The 20,398-nt window shown below is 54.2% G+C and overlaps 1 protein-coding gene across 1 annotated transcript in view; it reads left to right on the forward strand.

Moving 5' to 3' along the window:
- The window catches only part of FLYWCH1 (FLYWCH-type zinc finger 1), a 54,315-nt gene that overhangs the window by 24,272 nt on the left and 9,645 nt on the right, over positions 1–20,398 (forward strand). The window contains exons 3-10 of the mRNA XM_064362359.1: positions 6,026–6,122; positions 6,831–7,244; positions 7,662–8,135; positions 10,479–10,943; positions 11,077–11,340; positions 13,401–13,664; positions 14,392–14,664; positions 15,865–15,925. Of these exons, the coding sequence (XP_064218429.1) occupies positions 6,929–7,244; positions 7,662–8,135; positions 10,479–10,943; positions 11,077–11,340; positions 13,401–13,664; positions 14,392–14,664; positions 15,865–15,925 (2,117 nt within the window). The 5' untranslated portion in view covers positions 6,026–6,122; positions 6,831–6,928. The remainder of the gene's footprint in view (positions 1–6,025; positions 6,123–6,830; positions 7,245–7,661; positions 8,136–10,478; positions 10,944–11,076; positions 11,341–13,400; positions 13,665–14,391; positions 14,665–15,864; positions 15,926–20,398) is intronic.

The raw sequence follows: 20,398 nt of genomic DNA on the forward strand, positions 1-20,398 counted from the left end.
ATGTAATGGTCCAGAAAGACTCCAGGTGGCCTCGGGTGGGGGCTTCCTACTCAAGAGGGATATGGTAGCAGACATGATTGAACGTAGTGTGTGCTGTAGAAAAGAAAGTGTCTTAAAGGCATTGATGCAACAGTGGAAGTAGTTGTGCATTTAAGTGACAAGATTGGGGTGATTTACTAGTATTACAATCTTAAGGTTCTGAAATAGTTTCTATATATTTTTAGAATATGATATGAGAACTTGGAAAATGTCACAACATATAATGCACGCCACCCCTCTCCTGTCATGAGTAAACCAAACCCAGGAATGAGAAGCTTCTGCTGTTCAGTAGAGTGCCTGTAATCCCGGCAGTTCCGGAGGTGAGTAGGTAACTAGAGGACAGGAGTTTGAGACCAGCCTGGCCACATGGTGAAACCCCATCTCTACTAAAAATACAAAAAAATTAGCTGGGTGTGGTTGTGGGTGCCTGTAATCCCAGGTACTCAGGAGGCTGAGGCCTGAGAATCTCTTGAATCTGGGAGGCAGAGGTTGCAGTGAGCCGAGATCACACCACTGCACTCCAGCCTGGGTGACAGTGAGACTCTTTCTCTAAACAAAAACAAAAAAACTGCTTTTCACAAAAACCCTTGGGATGTGAGTCATTCGGACAAGGATTGTTTTTCTTGCAACCTCCACCTCCCAGGTCCAAGCAGTTCTTCTGCCTCAGCCTCTGAAGTACCTGGGACTACAGGTGTGTGCCACCACGCCCATCTAATTTTGGTCTTTTTAGTAGATACGGAATTTCACCGTATTGGCCAGGCTGGTCTCAAACTCCTGACCTTGTGATCCGCCCACCTCAGCCTCCCAAAGTGCTGGGATTACAGGCGTGAGCCACCACGTCCGGCCAGGGATTGTTTTTCAACAACTTTGCTGAGATATAATTTACATACCACACAACTTCCCCATCTGAAGTCTACAATTCAGTGCTTTTAATATATTCAGAAAGCTGTACAAACGTCACCACCATCAGTTTGAGAACATTTTCATTATCCCAGAAAGGAACCCCACCCCCGTCCGCCATCACTTCCAACGCCTCAGTCCCTCCCAGCCCTAGACAACCATCAGTCAGCTTTCTGTCTCCATAGATTGGCCCATTCTGGACACTTCATGTAAATTGAATCACGTGACTCTTGGTCTTTGTGACTGTCTGCATGTAATGTGTATCAGAAGTTCATTTCTTTGACTTTGCCGAGTAACCTCCCACTGTTTGAATAGACCACATTTTGTGGTGTGTCGCTTCACGTGGAGAACTCCCTTCCCTGAAGGCCAGGCCCAGGTCGGGGCAGGTGTGTGCAAGGAAGACCCTGACGGTGGGATAACCAAGCTGGATCCACCTGCACAGTGTCCTCAGAGGAGGGTGATGTCCATAGAGCTGGGGGGCAGCCTGCAGGTGGCCAAGGTGACAAGGAAGTGGGGCGCTGCTCAGGCAAAGTTGTGGTTGAGGGAGGGAGGAGTTTGTGTCAGATCTCCTGTGTCCTTTAAAAAATAACCTAAGTACCCTGATGAGCCCAGTGGAAGTAAAACAGCAGAGGTGCCAGAGCTCTGAAGGAGTGTTGCTATGGGGGCTGCTGGAGATGCTGCCCTCCCCCCGCCGCCCAGATGAAGGCTTGAGAAGGGGTTTCATGATGTTGGCCAGGCTGATCTTGAATTTGAACTCCTGACCTCAGGTAATCCACTTACCTCAGCCTCCCAAAGTGCTAGGATTACAAGTCTGAGCCACCACACCTGGCCTGGAGACTCTTCTAAAGCCAGAGGAGGGACAGGTGCTCACTTTCCGTGGATGGGGAAGACGGTGAGAGGAGCTTACAGAGACATCCAGCCTGTGCTTGGGAGGCTGAAGTGGGAAGATTGCTTGAGCCCAGGAGCTCAAGACCAGCCTGGAAACATAGCAAGACCCTGTCTCTACCAAAGATTTTTAAAAAATTTAATTAAAGAACAATGCTGAGGGACACGGTGAAACCCCGTCTCTACAAAGAATGCAAAAGTTAGCCAGTTGTGGTAGTGTGCGCCTGTGGTTCCAGCTACTCTGAAGGCTGAGGTGGGAGGATGGCTTGAGCCTGGGAGGAAGAGGCTGCAGTGAGCCAAGATCGCACCACCACACTCCAGTTTGGGCCATAGTGAGATCCTGCCACTAAAATAAAATTAAAAGATCCCATCCTGGCTGGGCACAGTGGCTCACGCCTGTAATCCCAGCACTTTGGGAGGCCAAGGCGGGCAGATAAGGGGGTCAGGAGTTCGAGACCAGCCTGGCCAATGTGGCGAAACCCTGTCTCTACTAAAAAATACAAAAATTAGCCAGGTGTGGTGGTGTGCACCTGTAGTCCCAGCTACTCAGGAGACTGAGGCAGGAGAATTGCTTGAACCCGAAGGCAGAGGTTGCAGTGAGCCGAGATCGCACCACTGTACTCCAGTCTGGCGACTGAGTGAGACTGTCCCGAAAAAAAAAAAAAAAAAAACCTCCATCCTAAATGGGTACATTTTGAATCAGATAAAAATCATATGCCTCTGAATCATGGATGGGTAACATTATTAGGAAATGTACCTTGCATAGAGAACCTCATTCACTGGTGTTAGGGAAATGGAGTGTTTTGTGTATAGTTTGTTACAGATGGCGTGTGTGTGTGTGTGGTTAAATATACATGACCTAAAATTTACCATATTGGTCATTTCATGTAAATTGCACCATACAACCCTTGGTCTCTGTGACCTGGTGCTCTCACTGAGCTCAATGTTGAAGTCTCCTGGTCATTGGTTTACAGTCACCACCGTTCATCTCCAGAACCTTTTCATCTCCCCCAACTGCAACTCTGTCCCCAGGAAACACTCCTCATGTTCTATCCCTTCTGTCCCCTTGATTTGACTGCCCTGGGGGCCTTGTACAAGTGGAATCAGGCAGTGTTTGTCCCCTTGTGCCTGGCACATCATATGTTGCACATGTTTGTTTTATTTATTTTTATTTTTATTTTTTTTTATTTTATTTTATTTTTTTTGAGACGGAGTTTCGCTCTTGATACCCAGGCTGGAGTGCAATGGCGCGATCTCGGCTCACCGCAACCTCCGCCTCCTGGGTTCAGGCAATTCTCCTGCCTCAGCCTCCTGAGTAGCTGGGATTACAGGCATGCGCCACCATGCCCAGCTAATTTTTTGTATTAGTAGAGACGGGGTTTCACTATGTTGACCAGGATGGTCTCGATCTCTTGACCTCGTGATCCACCCGCCTCGGCCTCCCAAAGTGCTGGGATTACAGGCTTGAGCCACCGCGCCCGGCCCTATTTTTATTTTTGAGATGGAGTCTCGCTCTGTCTCCCAGGCTGGAGTGCAGTGGTGCAATCTCTGCTCATTGCAACCTCCGCCTCCGGGGTTCAAGTGATTCTCCTGCCTCAGCCACTCCAGTAGCTGGGATTACAGGTGCCTACCACCACGCCCAGCTAATTTTTGTATTTTTTTTTTTTTTTGAGATGGAGTCTCGCTCTTGTTACCCAGGCTGGAGTGCAATGGCGTGATCTCTGCTCACCGCAACCTCCGCCTCCCGGGTTCAAGCAATTCTCCTTCCTCAGCCTCCTGGGTAGCTGGGACTACAGGCATGCGCCACCATGTCCGGCTAATTTTTTTGTATTTTTAGTAGAGACGGGGTTTCACCATGTTGACCAGGATGGTCTCGATCTTTTCACCTCATGATCCACCCGCCTCGGCCTCCCAAAGTGCTGGGATTACAAGTGTGAGCCACTGCTCCTGGCCCAATTTTTGTATTTTTAGTAGAGACAGGGTCTCATCATGTTGGTCAGGCTGGTCTCAAACTCCTGACCTCAGGTGATCCACCCGCCTCGGCTCCCAAAGTGCTGGGATTACAGGTGTGAGACACTGCAGCTGCCCAGTGCAGATGTTTTAAAATGCATAATTCTCCTTTGCTGTCCCTTCTACTTCATATTTTTGTTTGCCTCATTGATACAGGCCCTTTGTGTGCACCCGTCCGGGGGATGTGGTGTTTGTGTAGCATGGTCCTCTGGAGCTCACAAATGCTTTTATGTCAGATATTTCATAACTGTTTATAGTATTGCATTTATCAAAAAGCCAGAACTGGCTGGGCGAAGTGGCCCACACCTGTAATCCCAGCACTTTGGGAGGCCAAAGCAGGTGGATCACCTGAGGTCACGAGTTTGAGATCAGGCTGGCCAACATGGTGAAACCCTGTCTCTACCATAAAATACAAAAATGAGCCGGGCATGTTGGCGGGTACCTGTAATTACAGTACTCAGGAGTCTGAGGCGGGAGAATCACTTGAAACCCAGGAGGTGGAGGTTGCAGTGAGCCGAGATCGTGTCACTGCATTTAGCCTGGGTGACAGAGCAAGACCCTATCTCAAAAGTAAAAAGCCGGAACCCAGTAGAGTCACTTACTGGCCAAATGTATCAGCTACTGTTGTGTAGCATACAACTCAGGCTCTTACTCGCTTAAAATAATAGGAATTCGCTGGTGATCAGGGTTCTGTGGGGTCCCCGGGCTCCTTCACGTCTGCACACAGCTAAGAGGCTGCTGGGCTGGAGGGTATAAGGTGGTCTCCCTTGAATCTGGCAGTGCCCTGCAGGTAGCCTCTCCTACAGCTGCCTTCCCTGCAGGTCTGGGGCTCTGGCCGGTGAGGCGTGCGGACGTGTACCCTCCCCTCCCTCCACACTGTTGGTCACGCAAGCTCCCCCGCCACCAATCCAGATTGAGGCAGGTGGAGACAAGCCTGGTTGCCTAAGGGCCCATGGACTTTAATGGTAGAATGGTGGTGGGTCAACATCTGCCACCCACGAGCCTTAATGGGCAAGAGAACAGGTCATCAACCTTCCACAAGCCGGTGGCCAGGGCCTTTTCTTGTATTGGAACTTTTTCCAGATCTGTTGAAGCGCATGCGTCTTGGAATCCCTTGAAACAGTAGTGGGAAGTGTTCACCAGGAGGACCAGGCTCTCTCCTGTCACCTCCCTTACTTGGGTACAGCTCCCTGGGAGTGTCAGGCTAAGCTCACTTCAGTCCCCACTTCCACTCTGACCGCTGGGACGAGGCCCCTGCCCGCCTGCACTTCCGCGTCCTGCAGGACCGGCTGGCGGGATGGACAGTGTGCAAGTCGCTGTGCCGGCCTGCGTCGTCTGGAAGGCCGCTGTCAGAAGCGACCTGTCTAGGAGGGAGGCCGCAGGGACGGCGGCCGGTAAGCACAGCAGCTCTTAGGGGCCTGGCCAGCCCCGGAACAGCAGGTAGTTTCTCCAGAGGGCGGGGGCCTCGCGGGAGCCGGGAGGGTACAGGGTCAAGGAACCTGCCACGTCCATGGTCCATCCATCAGCGTTTATTCCCATTCATCCCCGTTTATCTGGTCCTGCTCTATCCTGCCCTTATCCTCTTCCTTCCCCGTTCAGCCGCATCCAGTCCCATTCATCCCCGGAGTGGGAGCCGCGCGGGCTGTGGCAGAGGGACTTGCGCCAGGGCCAGTCAGCACTGGGGGCGGGGATTCCCGCCGTAACTCTTTCCTTCCTGGAGTGGCTTTGCTCTGGAGGCACTGGCAAAGTCTTTGCTGCAGCTGATCCCCGGTTGGCCCTCTGTCCCCTGCACTTCGTGTCACCCTGTGGGGTGGGATGAGCAGGCTCGGAAGGACAGCATGGAGAATGGGCTGGGCTGGGGCTGGGAGAGATGTGGTGGGGCCAGCCGTCTCGGTACCTGTGATTTCCTGGGGACAGGGCCTTCGCAGCTGCCCGGGCTCCCAGGCCAGGGAACTTTGGAGCAAAGTGGGGGACCAGTGGGCACTGGAGCTGTAACACGTGGGGTGGGGGTGAAGATGCTAAAAACGTCAGGGAGTGCAGTCTCGATTACAGGCCGAGAGGTGGCAAAGACCCCACCATCTGCTCACACTCAGTGTCCCCCAACACCGTGACTGCCGCTGACTGCCCCCAGGCCCCCGCACAGCCCTGCGCAGGTTTCCCATTGTCTGCCCTCTCTGCTTCTCTACGCTAGAACCCAGGAATCCGCAGTGACCTCGTGATTCTCCAGACGCTGCCTCAGCCCCGTCCCTGACCAGCCGAGGCAGCGACAGCAACAACTCGGGCACAAGGTGGCTGCCACGGTGGGGCCCTGGCATCTCCCGAGGTGGGGGTGGCCTGTGGCTTGCAGGCTAAGATGGAGGCCGGGTCTGCCTGAGCCCAAAAAGGGGTTTCTGTCCCCTAGGCCAGGATGTGGTGCTGTCCTCTGGAAAGGGCTCTGTGTGCCAGGCCCACACTCCTGAGATAGGTGCCCAGCATCCTGGTGAATCACAGTTTCTGAAAAGGTCCTGCCAAGTCCCCAGGCATCTGAGCAGAAATGGGGCTCAGTGTCACCCCTTTTTAGCTTCAGTTATATCATGGGTGTCTGTGCCTTAATGTCCTCATCTATAACTGGGTCCATAAGAACGACCTGCTGTCAAAACAGGGGCTGGACCAGGGACTGGAAACGCAGGTGGAAACCCTTTGTCTGTGCTCAGCACGTGGGAAGGCCCATCAGCTCTTAGTCACTCTGATGGCCCCTTGTGAGGGCTGTTTATTGTGTACATTTTCCAGATGAAGAAAGTGGGGTTGGATGGGGGCGACATACCCAAGGCTGCCAGGAGAGGAACTGGTGAAGCAGAAGGACCAGCCAGGGTCCCTGTTTCCATTAGGCCCCACGCCAGCCTTGGTCCCAGTGAGCAGTGAGGCAGTCCCATTTGCCCCATCTCCTTCCCAGCTCTGTATCTAGAGTCCCGGCCCAAGGGCTTCCTCCACTGACGGGATTTTGCTTCCTTCCTCAGGACAGAACCACTGGACTCCAGGTTCCTTGCCTGGGAGTAGGAGAAATCCACCTGCTGGGGGCTGAGCACAGCTTGAAGGACAGGCCCTGGGTCCCGGGATGCCCCTGCCTGAGTCCAGCGAGCAGGAGGGCGAGAGCCTGAAGGCTGGCCAGGAGCCGTCCCCAGAACCAGGCACAGACGTCGTCCCGGCAGCCCCCAGGAAGTTCTCCAAACTGGTCCTGCTCACGGCCTCCACCCAAGATGAGGATGGGGTGGGCTGCAACCCCCAGGAAGTGCACTGTGTCCTCTCCCTGGAGATGGCTGACCCCACCACCCTTGCCAGGACCTTGCAGATCCTGCCAGCTGAGGAGCAGGGAGGGGTGGTCCAGCCAGCCCCGCAGATGCCTGAACAGAAGTGCAGCAAGCTGGACACAGGTGAGGCGAGACCTGCTGCCCCTGCCCAGCCACCCTGTGGGTCCCGGTGCTCACAGCAGGCCCTGCACACACCCCTTCTATCATAGCATCCTGCCCTGCTCCCAGCTGAGCCTCCTGCTCTCCGATCCTGAGCCTGTCCCAGGCTGGTGCGACGATCACACTCAGGTACCAGGCCCTGCCTGGCCAAATGGGAGTTGCAGTGATGTGCAGAATTCCTTCAGCTCCCTAAAAACATCCACCACCACCTCCAAAATAACCAGCGCTGAGAGTCAGAGTCAGGCTTTTGCTCGGGAGCAGGAGGAGGAGGTGGCACCTGCCACACTCTGGACCCCCACGCCCTCCCTGGTTCTCGTCTGCGCCTATGGCCTTGAGCTTTGCTCTAGGTCAGCTAACCCAGCCCTCCCCTTCCCCTGGCAGCCCCCCAGTCCCTGGAGTTCCTGAAGACACCATTCGGGGGCCGCCTCCTGGTGCTGGAGTCCTTCCTGTACAAGCAGGAGAAGGCCGTGGGGGACAAAGTGTACTGGAAGTGCCGCCAGCACGCTGAGCTGGGTTGCCGGGGCCGGGCTATCACCCGGGGCCTGCGGGCCACAGTGATGCGGGGCCACTGCCACGTGCCCGATGAGCAAGGCCTGGAGGCCCGGCGTCAGAGGGAGAAGCTGCCCAGCCTGGCCCTGCCAGAGGGCTTGGGAGATCCCCAGGGTCCTGAAGGCCCTGGAGGCAGAGTGGAGGAGCCACTGGAGGGGGTAGGCCCGTGGCAGTGCCCCGAGGAGCTAGAGCCGGAGCCCACTCCTGGGCTGGTGCTGAGCAAGCCAGCCCGAGAGGAGGATGAGGGACCGCGCACCCTGTCGCTGCTGAGCCTGCCGCCCAAGAAGCGCTCCATCCTGGGGCTGGGTGAGTGCATTCCACCCCGCTGCCTCCTCCACTAGGGCAGGGGACCCAGGGGTCCGTCCTGGGCCCACATAGAAATGTGGGGTAATGTCAGATGCGGCGGCTGACGCCTGTAATTCCAGTACTTTGGGAGGCCGAGATGGGTGGATCATGAGGTCAAGAGATTGAGACCATCTGGCCAACATGGTCAAACCCCCCTCTACTAAAAATACAAAAATTAGCCGGGCAGGGTGGCACACACCTGTAGTCCTAGCTACTCAGGAGGCTGAGGCAGGAGAACTGCTTCAACCAGGGAGGCGGAGGTTGCAGTGAGCCGAGATTGCACCACTGCACTCAGGTCTGGGCAACAGAACGAGGCTTCGTCTCAAAAAAAAAAAAAAAAGGTACTCACAGCTAAAAGAACTTTTAAAACTATAAGTGTGGCTGGGTGTGGTGGCTCCCGTCTGTTCTCCCAGCACTTTGGGAGGCTGAAGTGGGTGGATCACCTGAGGTCAGGAGCTCAAGACCTGCCTGAGCAACATGGCAAAACCTTGTCTCTACTAAAGATAGAAACATTAGCCAGGTGTGGTGGCAGATGCCTGTAATCCCAGTTACTTTGGAGGCTGAGGCAGGAGGATCCCTTGGACCCGGGAGGTGGAGGTTGCAGTGTGCCAAGATTGTGCCACTGCACTCCAGCCTGGGTGATAACTCTGTCACAAAAAAAAAAAAAAACAAAAAAACACCAGCCTGGCCAACATGGTGAAACCCTATCTCTACTAAAGATAGAAACATTAGCCAGGTGTGGTGGCTCGTTCCTATAATCCCAGCTACTTAGGTGGCTGAGGCTGGAGACTTGCTTGAACTCGGGAGGTAGAGGTTGCAGTGTGCTGAGATCACGCCACTGCACTCCCGCCTGGGCAGCAGAGCAAGATTTGGTCTCATAGAAAAAAGTACGTATATGTAAATGTGGACTGGGCACAGTGGCTCATGCCTATAATCCTAGCACTTTGGGAGGTCGGGGCAGGAGGATCGGTTGAGCCCAGGAGTTCAAGACCAGCCTGGCCAACATAGTGAGACTTGACATTTACAAAAATTCAGTCAGCTGTTGTGGTGTGCGCCTGTGGTCCCAGCCACTTAGGAGACTGCGGTGGGCGGATCACTTAAGCCATGGGATTGAGGCTGCAGTGAGCGGGGATTGTGCCACTGCACTCCAGCCTAGACAAGAGAGAGAGACTGTGTCTCAAATCAGAATTGGGTCTGGTTCCCCGGGCAATTCTGGTGTCCATTAAGTTCAGGAAAGACACCTAGGGGGACAGTCTTGGGTTTTGGGTCCTAGATTCAAATCCCAGCCTTGCCTGATGGTAGCTCTGTAGCCTTAGAAAATTGGCTTCATTTTTTGAGTTTTAGGTGCTTTATCTTAAGCCTGCTATGATAACCTGGATTGTTTAAATTGCACGTTTGGGGCTTGGCAAGTGGCAGATGGGAGTTCTGGGTATTTTATTACCAGTAACTAGGAGGTGGGCTTGAGTTCAAGGAGGCCATTCACTTCCTGACACGGCTTTAAGGATTTGCTGAGGCCACTGCCCTGGTGCGTCTGGGGCGGGAAGGGAGAGGCGAGGAAAAGGGAGAAATTTTTCACTGTGATCTTTTGGAGCCATTTGAGTGTATTATAACGTGTGTGTTATTCAAACATGGATACTTTTTTTTTTTAATTTTTAAGATGAGAGTCTTGCTCTGTTGCCCGGGCTGGAGTGCAGTGGCACGATCTCAGCTCACCATCAGCCTCCACCTCCTGGGTTTAAGCAATTCTCCCGCCTCAGCCTCCCAAGTAGCTGGAACTACAGGTGCCTGCCACCATGCCCAGCTAATTTTTGTATTTTTAGTAGGGATGGGGTTTCACTATATTGGCCAAACTGGTCTCAAACTCCTGACCTCGTGATCCACCTGCCTTGGCCTCCCAAAGTGCTGGGATTACAGCTGTGAGCCACCACACCCCGCCAGAGCAAAAATGAATAAATTTTTTAAATCCTAAAAAAATAGATAAGCAGGAGTGACAGAGCAGAGGCCCCCGAGTCTGAGTCCAGGTTGGCCCTCCAGGTGTGACCTTGATGCAGCACGTAACAGCCGTGAGCTGGGACGACCTCGCTGACCACTAGGAAAGGAACGAGACCCCTTCTGGGTTGCTGGGTGGTGGGGTTTCAGTGGGAGTGGGCTTGGGGGCTCCAGCACATCTGGCTTAGGAGGCCAGAGTAAATTTCAGCCATAAAGGAGAATGGCTCGTGTGAGCCCCCAGAGTCTGCAGTGGCTGCCCCGTCCTGGGCTCCTCCCCACCCCCAGGGGCCGTGACCGCCTGGGTCCCTCCTCCAGGACAGGCCCGGCCCCTCGAGTTCCTGAGGACGTGCTACGGGGGCAGCTTCCTGGTGCACGAGTCATTCCTCTACAAGCGGGAGAAGGCCGTCGGGGACAAGGTGTACTGGACCTGCCGGGACCACGCGCTGTACAGCTGCCGGAGCCGTGCCATCACCCAGGGACAGCGGGTGATGGTGATGCGTGGCCACTGCCACCCGCCCGACGTGGAGGGCCTGGAGGCCCGGCGGCAGCAGGAGAAGGCCATGGACACGCTTCAGGCTGGGCAGGACGGCCCTGGGAGCCAAGTGGACACGCTGCTTCGAGGAGTGGACAGTCTGCTCTACCGCAGGGGCTCTGGCTCCCTGACTCTCACCAGGCCCCAGCCCAGAAAGCGAGCAAAACTCGAGGACCAGGAGCTGCCAACCCAGCCCCAAGCCCCTGAAGTATCCCCAGACGAGGACCAGGGCATGGACGCAGACGCTGGTGAGCCTCCTTCCTTTGGGGCTCGCCGGCCCTGCCTTGACTTTTGCTTCCAGAGGTCCAGGGAGGGAAGGGGGTGGAATCAGGCCTGCCCAGCCCCTGCCTCCTGCCCTGACAGCCTCCCCAATCTCCCCAGGAGGCCCTGAGTTCCTGAAGACGCCCCTAGGGGGCAGCTTCCTGGTATACGAGTCTTTCCTCTACCGGCGGGAGAAGGCGGCCGGGGAGAAGGTGTACTGGACCTGCCGGGACCAGGCCCGCATGGGCTGCCGCAGCCGTGCCATCACCCAGGGACAGCGGGTGACTGTGATGCGCGGCCACTGCCACCCGCCCGACCTGGGAGGCCTGGAGGCCCTGAGGCAGCGGGAGAAACGCCCCAACCCGGCGCAGCGGGGGAGCCCAGGTACCTGGGGATGGGCAGGGAGCTGGGCCCCGGTAAGCAGGCAGGAGCCCATGCTGCCTTCCCCCTCAACCCTGCGTGTCCTGCTGGCAAACGTCATGTTCCCTTCTTTGAACATCCTAGAAGGACCTGTGGCCCTGGCCTCCTCCTTGGCTTTCAATGGTGGGGTCCCACCTTCTGGCCAACTTGCCCCACAGTAGCCGCAGCAGGGCTAGACCTCCCTACCCTCCTCCTGTTTAAGAGTTCATGGTGTTAATAGAGGCCAGTGACTGCACACGGTCAGTCTCGTGTTGCTACGGTGTTAGCCTGTCCTAAGGTGAGGAGATAAGGATTGAGGAGGTGATACTTACATGCACGCAGCTGCTCCTCTGGGCCGGCAGTGCCATAGACACACACGATGTCCAGAAAGGCTGGCCTCGACCCCCGCAGTGTCTCGTGTGTGGTTTTTTTTTTTCCTGAGATGATGGAGTTTCACTGTTCGCTCAGGCTGGAGTGCGAGAACGAGACCTTGGCCCACCGCAACCTCCACCTCCCGAGTTTAAGCAATTCTCCTGCCTCAGCCTCTCGAGTAGCTTGGATTGCAGGCACCCACTACCACACCCGGCTAATTTTTAGTATTTTTACTAGAAACAGGGTTTCGAGACCGAGCGCAGTGGCTCACACCTGTAATCCCAGCACTTTGGGAGGCCGAGGTGGGCGGATCACAAAGTCAAGAGATCAAGACCATCCTGACCATGGTGAAACCGCGTCTCTAAATAGATAGATAGATATAGATAGAAACAGGGTTTCATCATGTTAGCCAGGCTGGTCTCAAACTGCCAACCTCAGGTGATCCACCCACCTCCCAAGGTGCTGGGATTACAGGTGTGAGCCACCATGCCTGGCCTGAGGAGTCATTTTTACAGTACCGTCTGAAACTTCAATTTTTTTTCAAATTAATTTAATTTTTTGAGACAGGTCCCACTCTGTTGCCTAGGCTGGAGTGCAATGACACAATCTCACTTCAATCCCAGCCTCCCAGATTCGAGTGATTCTCCTATCTCAGCTTCCCAAGTAGCTGGGATTACAGGCATGTGCTACCACACCTGGCTAATTTTGTATTTTTAGTAGAGATGGGGTTTCACCATATTGGTCAGGCTGGTCTCAAACTCCTGACCTCAGGTGATCCACCCGCCTTGGCCTCCCAAAGTGCTGGGAGTACAGGCTGAGCCCCCTGCTGGATGTTTTCCTCACACGTGGAAGGGGGTGAAGTGTGCATGTGGTCTGGGGTCCCCACCTTCCTTCTGGCCGGCTCTGTCTCCAGACTGCTGTGCTGCTGTGCCCTGCAGGATCCTCCCCCCTCCAAGTCTCCCTGCTCTGGGTCACCCCTGCCCAGCCCTCTCTGTCCCTCTTGAAGGTGGTTCCGCAGCCAGACGCCTCCCACCCTCTGTCCCCTCCTCCTCTAGGGCTTGCTACCACCCCCATCCCTGCTTTCACTAGTACGTGATGTTCCCCAGACACCCCAGCCTGCCTCCCCGCCTCTGTGGCCCCTGTGCCTGCACGGAGGGAAGGGCATCCTCTGGGCAAGGCACAGCCACCCCCCAGGGTCCTGCCCTCACCACATCCAGGACAGTGGGCGCTGCTCCCTTGCTTCCTGCCCACAGCCCTTGGGTCACATCTCCGCCTGCCCGGCTCTCAGGGGCGACCCCTCTCAGCTGTATCCAGCTCCTGAGCTGCTTTGTCCCCGAAGGCCCTGGGTCATTCCTCTGAGCAACCAGGCACAGCGCACCCTGCGTGCTAACCAGGGCGGGTGCCGGGAAGGGCGAGTGGTGCAGCACACACTGTCTCCCTGCAGGCATCGTGAGGTGGGGCCTCACCTGACCCATCCCCAGCCTCCAGAGGGGCACCCCCGCAGCTGGAGGCCCAGCAGAGTTGAGGGGATGGTGGCATCTGTGGCTTGGGCTGCGGGGCCCTCACTGTGAGGAGGGGGTGTGGTCGTTGAGGGAGGTCACCGCTTGCCCTGCTGATCTCTAAGAGCTGGCGTCCTCTGCTCCGCCCTCACTGCCTCTCCCATTTCTCAACAGGAGGCCCTGAGTTCCTAAAGACGCCACTTGGGGGCAGCTTCCTGGTGTACGAGTCCTTCCTCTACCGGCGGGAGAAGGCGGCCGGGGAGAAGGTGTACTGGACCTGCCGGGACCAGGCCCGCATGGGCTGCCGCAGCCGCGCCATCACCCAGGGCCGGCGGGTCATGGTCATGCGCAGGCACTGCCACCCGCCGGACCTGGGCGGCCTCGAGGCCCTGCGGCAGCGGGAGCACTTCCCCAATCTGGCACACTGGGACGGCCCAGGTGCGGGCAGGCTCGGTGACCCCGGTCTCCAGGAACCTGTGCCTCCCATGCTGGCTGGAGGCTGCCTGTGGGAGGTGGCATGTGTGTTGTACATGGTGGTCCAGCAGCCTGGGCCGTCAACTCCATCTGCAGGCTCCCCGCTCCTGCCGCTGGTCCTCTGCTGTGACTCGCTGTTGGGGCAGAAACCCACTCAGCTCTCTAGAGGAAGGGGGTGGCAGCTGGAGGCGGCGGCCGGGGATGGCAGCAGCAGCCGCAGATAGTGCTTCGCATCTGCTGCGGGGCCACAGGGTGGACCCTGGACACCCTTTGTCTACCCCCGCGCCACCCCTACTGCTTCCAGTCTCACGGGGTTCTCTCTGGCCACCACAACATCATGTGACCTTTCAGTTCAGCTTGTTAAAAGTCAGAGGAGTCCAAATGGCTGCCCAGTGGCTGAGGGGTAGGTGGACAGGGAGCCAGGAGGCCTTGGTGCCCAGTCCCTGCCCTGGGGGATGGGTCTGAGGGGTCAGGATAGGCCTCCAGGAGCATTCACGGTCCAGCGGCTGCCAGGCCACCTGCCCAGACATCCCCCGAGCCCTTGGACAGAGATAGCCAGTGTGGGAGTCAGGGCTAGAGGAGCAGGCAGAGGGGAGGAGGGCAGGGACCACCACGGGGCCGGCTGGGGGGATGAAGTAGACCCACAACCCTGCCACCCAGGCCCCACTCACAGTGTCGCTTTGCCTTTCAGAACCCCTCCAGCCCCTGGAGTTCCTGAGGACTTCTCTGGGTGGCAGGTTCCTGGTGCACGAGTCCTTCCTCTATAGGAAGGAGAAGGCGGCCGGGGAGAAGGTGTACTGGATGTGCCGGGACCAGGCTCGGCTTGGCTGCCGCAGCCGCGCCATCACCCAGGGCCACCGGGTCATGGTCATGCGCAGCCACTGCCACCAGCCCGACATGGTGGGCTTGGAGGCCTTGAGGCAGCGGGAACGGCTCCCCAGCACGGCGCAGCAGGAGGACCCAGGTACTGACGGGGCATTTTCATTTCCAACCCCTCAGAACTGATGCCCCAGGTCCGGCACCCATGGAGGAGACTGTGCTGTGTGCACATACAAATTACACATTTACAAGAATTTTATCGAAAATGGGTTCCGTTCACACGAACAGAATATAAAACCAGTCTTTAGAAGGCACTGTGTGTCGGCCAGGTGTGGTGGCTCACACCTGTAATCCCAGCTGCTCGGGAGGCAGAGGTGGAGGTTGCCGCTCAGGCTGAAGAATGACATGGCGCCACTGCACCGCAGCCTGACGACAGAGCAAGACTGTCTCAAAACTACAAATTCAGTGGGCCAGGCGCAGTGGCTCATCCCTGTAATCCCAGCACTCTGGGAGGCCAAGGCACAAGGATCGCTTGAGCCCAGGAGTTTGAGGCCGGCCTGGCCAACATGGTGAAACCTTGTCTCTAAAACACAATTTTAAATGTTTAAAATCAGCTGGGTGTGGCGGCACATGCTTGCGGCTGCAGCTCCTCAGGAGGCTGAGGCGGGAGGATCACTTGAGCCCAGGAGGTAGAGGCTGCAGTGAGCCATGATTGTACCACTGCCATCCGGCCTGGGTGACAGATCAAGACCCTATCTGTACAAAAATATTTTTGAAAAAAGGATTTGAGAAAGCCACTATTTTCTATTTTTATTTTTTTTGAGACGGAGTTTCCCTCTTGTTGCCCAGGCTGGAGGAAAATGGCGTGATCTCGGCTCACTGCACCCTCCGCCTCCCAGGCTCAAGCGATTCTCCTGCCTCAGCCTCCCCAATAGCTGGGATTACAGGCATGCACCACCACACCCAGCTAATTTTGTATTCTTAGTAAAGATGGGGTTTCTCCATGTTGGTCAGGCTGGTCTTGAACTCCTGACCTCAGGTGATCGGCCCGCCTCAGCCTCCCAAAGTGCTGGGATTACAGGCGTGAGCCACCGCGCCCGGCTGAGAAAGCCACTACTGGGTTTAAGCAAGAGGCTGGGCTGGGGGCCTGGCCTCCTGTCTTTGGTGTCTAGTTGACTCCCAGTACTTTCTATGACAGCAGCTGAAGACTGACTCTTAAGATCTCAAGTAGCTTATGTTTCCAGGGACAGGCAGCTTGACATGTTGAATTCCCAGCACCCTCCACCCAGTTGTCTTTATCTTCATGGCCTTAATTCATGTTTTCATTTTTTTTTTTTCTTCTCAGAAAAGATCCACGTTCAACTGTGCTTCAAGACGTGTTCTCCTGAAGGCCAGCCACTTTCCGGGTAATTGTACTGGTTACCCAATGGTGCGTCACTGGTTACATCAACAAGTATGTGCTGTCAGCTTTTGTGGGTCAACATGCTAGGAGCGGTTACGCTGGGATGGATAGAATGTGTGAGCCAGGGCGGCAGCCACCTGGAGTATCCACTGCCTTGTGGCTGGGGGCTGGAAGAGCTGCTTCTCACCACAGGGACCCTCCTGGGGGCAGCTTGAGTGTCCTTCACATGGCAGCCATCATCCCCCAAAGTGAGCAACCCAGAGAGAGAACGAGAGGGCAGCTGGCGGCAGCTGGCAGCAGCAGAATTCAAGTTCTTCTCAAGATACATGGAATGCTCTCCAGGGTAAACCACAGCCAGGCCATAAAGCAAGATGCCTTTTTTTTTTTTGTCATGGACTCTCTGCCGCTCAGGCTGAAGTACACTGGCTCGATCTAAGCTCACTGCAACCTCCACCTCCCGGGTTCAAGTGATTCTCCTGCCACAGCCTCCCAAGTAGCTGGAATTACAGGCATGTGCCACCACACCCAGCTAAGTTTTATATTCTTAGTGGAGACAGGGTTTCATCATGTTGGCCAGGCTGGTCTCAAACTCCTGACTTCAAATGATCTGCCCACCTCGGCCTCCCAAAGTGCTGGGATTCCAGGCATGAGCCACCTTGCCCGGCCTTGTGGTTGATTTGTAATATTCCACTGTGGTCAAAGAACATGCTTTGTATGATTTCAGTCCTTTTAGGGCTGGGTGCAGTAGCTCATACCTATAATCCCAGGACTTGGGGAGGCCAAGGCTGGCAAATCATTTGAGATTGGCAGTTCCAGACCAGCCTGGCCAACATAGTGAAATCCCGTCTCTACTAAAAATATAAAAATTAGCCGGGTGTGATGGCCATGCCTGTAATCCCAGCTACTAAGAGGTTGCTGTGGCTAAGATCATGTCACTGCACTCCAGCCTGAATGACCAAAAAAAAAAAAAAAAAATCAAAAAAATGTGAGAAACTCAAGAGTGTGTTAATCTGTACATATTTATAAGAAACCAGTGAGTCAGGCTGGGCACAACAGCTCAGGCCTATAATCTCAGCACTCTGGGAGGCAGAGGCAGGAGGATCACTCGAGCTCAGGAGTTTGAAACCAGTTGTGGCAACAGAGCATGACCCTGTCTGTAATTTAAAACAATGAGCCAAAGAAGATAATTATAAAATACTTTGAAATAAATGAAAATGGAGACACAACTTACGGGCTTCACTGAAAGCCACGCTTAGAGAAAAATCTGTGTCTAAAAACACTAAAAAGAAGCCTGGGCAACATCATAGTGAGACCTCGTCCCTACCAAAAAAATCAAAAACTTTTAGCCAGACACGGTAGCATGTGCTGGTGGTAACACTTGAACCTGGAGGTGGAGGCTGCAGTGAGGCGTGATCACACCACTGCCTGCCAGCCAGGGTGACAGCAAGATCCTGTCTCTGAATGAATAGGGCTCGGCACAGGGGCTTGCACCTGTAATCCTAGCACTTTGGGTGGCAAGATGGGAGGATCACTTGAGTCCAGGAGTTCCACACTAGCCTGGGCAACAGGGTAAGACCCCACCTCCACAAAAAAAAAAAAAAAAAAAAAGAGAAAAGAACTAAAGCAGAAGGAAAGAAATGTAAAAGGATCAAGAAAACTGACATATTTAGCTCTAGCTAAAGATAAAAAAATACTAAAATCAGGAATGGAAGATGGGACATTGCTATGGACCTCATTCTGACAGGGTCTCCCTCTCACACTCAGGCTGGAGTGTGGTGGCGTCATCTCGGCTCACTGCAACCTCGGCCTCCTGAGAAGCTGGGACTACAGGCACGTACCACCATGCCTGGCTAATTTTTCAATTTTTAGTAGAGACAGGCTTTTGCCATGTTGCCCAGGTTCCAAGCAATCCACCTGTCTTGGCCTCCCAAAGTGCTGCAATTATAGGTATGAGCCACGATGCCTGGCCCCAGCTCATTCTGTAAGACCAGTATCACCCTGATACCAAAACCAAGCAAAGGAATCACAGAAAACTACAGACCAGTATTTCTTAGGAATATAGAATACAAAACCTTCAAGAAAATACCAGCAAACAGAATCCAGCAACCTAAAAAAGCATTATATACCACGGCCAAGATTTCTCCTAGGAATTCATTCACATGCAAAACCAATTCATGTGATACACCATATGTACAGACCAGACTTAACACAGCAGGCCCGAGACTGCTGCCCTAAGAACAGCCTGTGTGCAAGGTTCACCCTTACTTGGCATCCAGGAACTTTTTTTGAGATGGAGTCTCACTCTGTCAGCCAGGCTGGAGTGCAGTGGCATGATCTGGGCTCACTGCAACCTCAGTCTCCCGAGTAGCTGGGATTACAGGTGCCCACCACCACACGCAGCTGACTTTTTGTATTTTTAGTAGAGACGTGGTTTCACCATATTAGCCAGGCTGCTTTCAAACTCCTGACCTCAAGTGATCCACCCACCTTGGACTCCTAAAGTGCTGGGATTAGAGATAAGAGCCACCGCACACAGCGGGCATCTGTAACTTGACTGGTAGAGCGCGCCTACGTGGATACAGCGATATCCCTAAGTAACAATTGCTCGGTCTTCTCTGTACAAATCATGTGAGATTCGCTGAACATTTGCTTTCCTTCTGAGTCTGGAATTTCGGTGACCATATTCAGTCACCCAGGTGCAATGTACCTACATGACCAACCCCCAATAAAACCCCTGCACATGTCCCAGCTCGTGCCTGGAGGATTAAGCACATTCTGCGTGACTTCAGGCGGGGAGGACTTTGGGAGCTTCTACCTAGTTTCCTCCAGACTTCACCCCTCCTGCTTTTTCCTGTTGTGAATTCTGCATCGCATCTTTTCGCCATAGTAAATCTTAGGAGTATAATGACAGGCTAAGTCCTGTGGCTGCTGGTGAAATCACCAAACCTAGGACTGATCTGGGGATGCCTGCACACCTCATCAGTAGAGAAAAGGACAGAAGCCATGTGATCACACCCTTTCCTGATAAAAACCACAAACCAGCCTGGCTCACATGGTGAAACCCCCTTTCTACTAAAAATAAAAGAATTAGCCGGGCATGGTGGTGGGCAGTGGGCACCTGTAATCTTTGCTATTTGGAGGCTGAGGCAGGAGAATTGCTCAAACCCAGGAGGCGTAGGTTGCAGGGAGCACTCCAGCTTGGGCAAGAGCAGGAAAACTGTCTAAAAAAAAAAAAAAATTGTGAAAACCCCACAAGTGGCCAGACACGGTGGCTTATGCCTGTAATCCCAAGCAGTTTGGGAGGCCAAGTAGGACAGATTGACTGAGGTCAGGAGTTCAAGACCAGCCTGGCCAACATGGCAAAACTCCATCTCTAGTAAAACAAAAATGACAAAAAAAAAGAAAACCCCACAGGTAACATAATAGTGAAAGACTGGATTTTGCCCTCCGAGATCAGGAATGGGACAAGAACCTCCAGTCTCTACTCCTATGCAACGTTGCATGGAGCTTCCAGTCGGGCAATTAGGAAAGAAAAAAAAAAAAGGAATTAAAGACATCCAGGCCAGGCATGGTGGCTCGGGCCTGTAATCCCAGCACTTTGGCAGGCCGAGGTGGGTGGATCACCTGAGGTCAGGAGTTCAAGACCAGCCTGACCAACATGGTGAAACCCTGTCTCTACTAAAAAAAAAAAAATATCAGGGCGTGGTGGCACATGCCTGTAATCCCAACTACTCAGGAGGATGAGGCAGGAGAATCACTTGAACCTGGGAGGCAGAGGTTGCGGTGAGCCGAGATCTCGTCCCTGCACTCCAGCCTGGGTGAAAAGAGCAAGACTCCACCTCAAAAAAAAAAAAAAAAAAGAATTTTTCCTTTTAAAATGTATTTCCAATACCATCAAAATAAAAAGGAATAAATTTAACAAAGATATAAAACATATACTCTACATACTAGAAAATAGTCTTTGAAAAATTGAAGAACACCTCAACACAGTCACAGGCTGCATAGTGTCATTTCAGTCAGCAACATAACGCATGCGTGGTGACCCTTGGTAAGACTGGAACGGGGCTGAAAAACTCTTGTCGCCAAGTGACCATAGCTGGTTATCGCCATCCTAGCACAGTGCATTATGAGGCTGTGGTGATGCTGATGTCAGCAAACATACCGTGCTGCCAATCATATAAAAGAGCACAGGGCTGGGCGCGGTGGCTCACGCCTGTAATCCCAGCACTTTGGGAGGCCGAGGGCGGGCAGATCACGAGGTCAGGAGATCGAGGCCATCCTGGCCAACATGGTGAAACCCCGTCTCTACTAAAAATATCAGAATTAGTTGGGCGTGGTGGTGCATGCCTGTAATCTCAGCTACTTGGGAAGCTGAGGCAGGAGAACCGCTTGAACCCAGGAGGCAGAGCCTGCAGTGAGTAAGATCCCGCCACTGCACTCCAGCCTGGGCAACAGAGTGAGACTCCATCTCAGAAAA

This window comes from Aotus nancymaae, unplaced genomic scaffold (genome assembly GCF_030222135.1).
Source record: "Aotus nancymaae isolate 86718 unplaced genomic scaffold, 86718_ANA_hifiasm-v0.15.2.pri h1tg000049l, whole genome shotgun sequence".
NCBI classification, from domain to species: Eukaryota; Metazoa; Chordata; class Mammalia; order Primates; family Aotidae; genus Aotus; species Aotus nancymaae.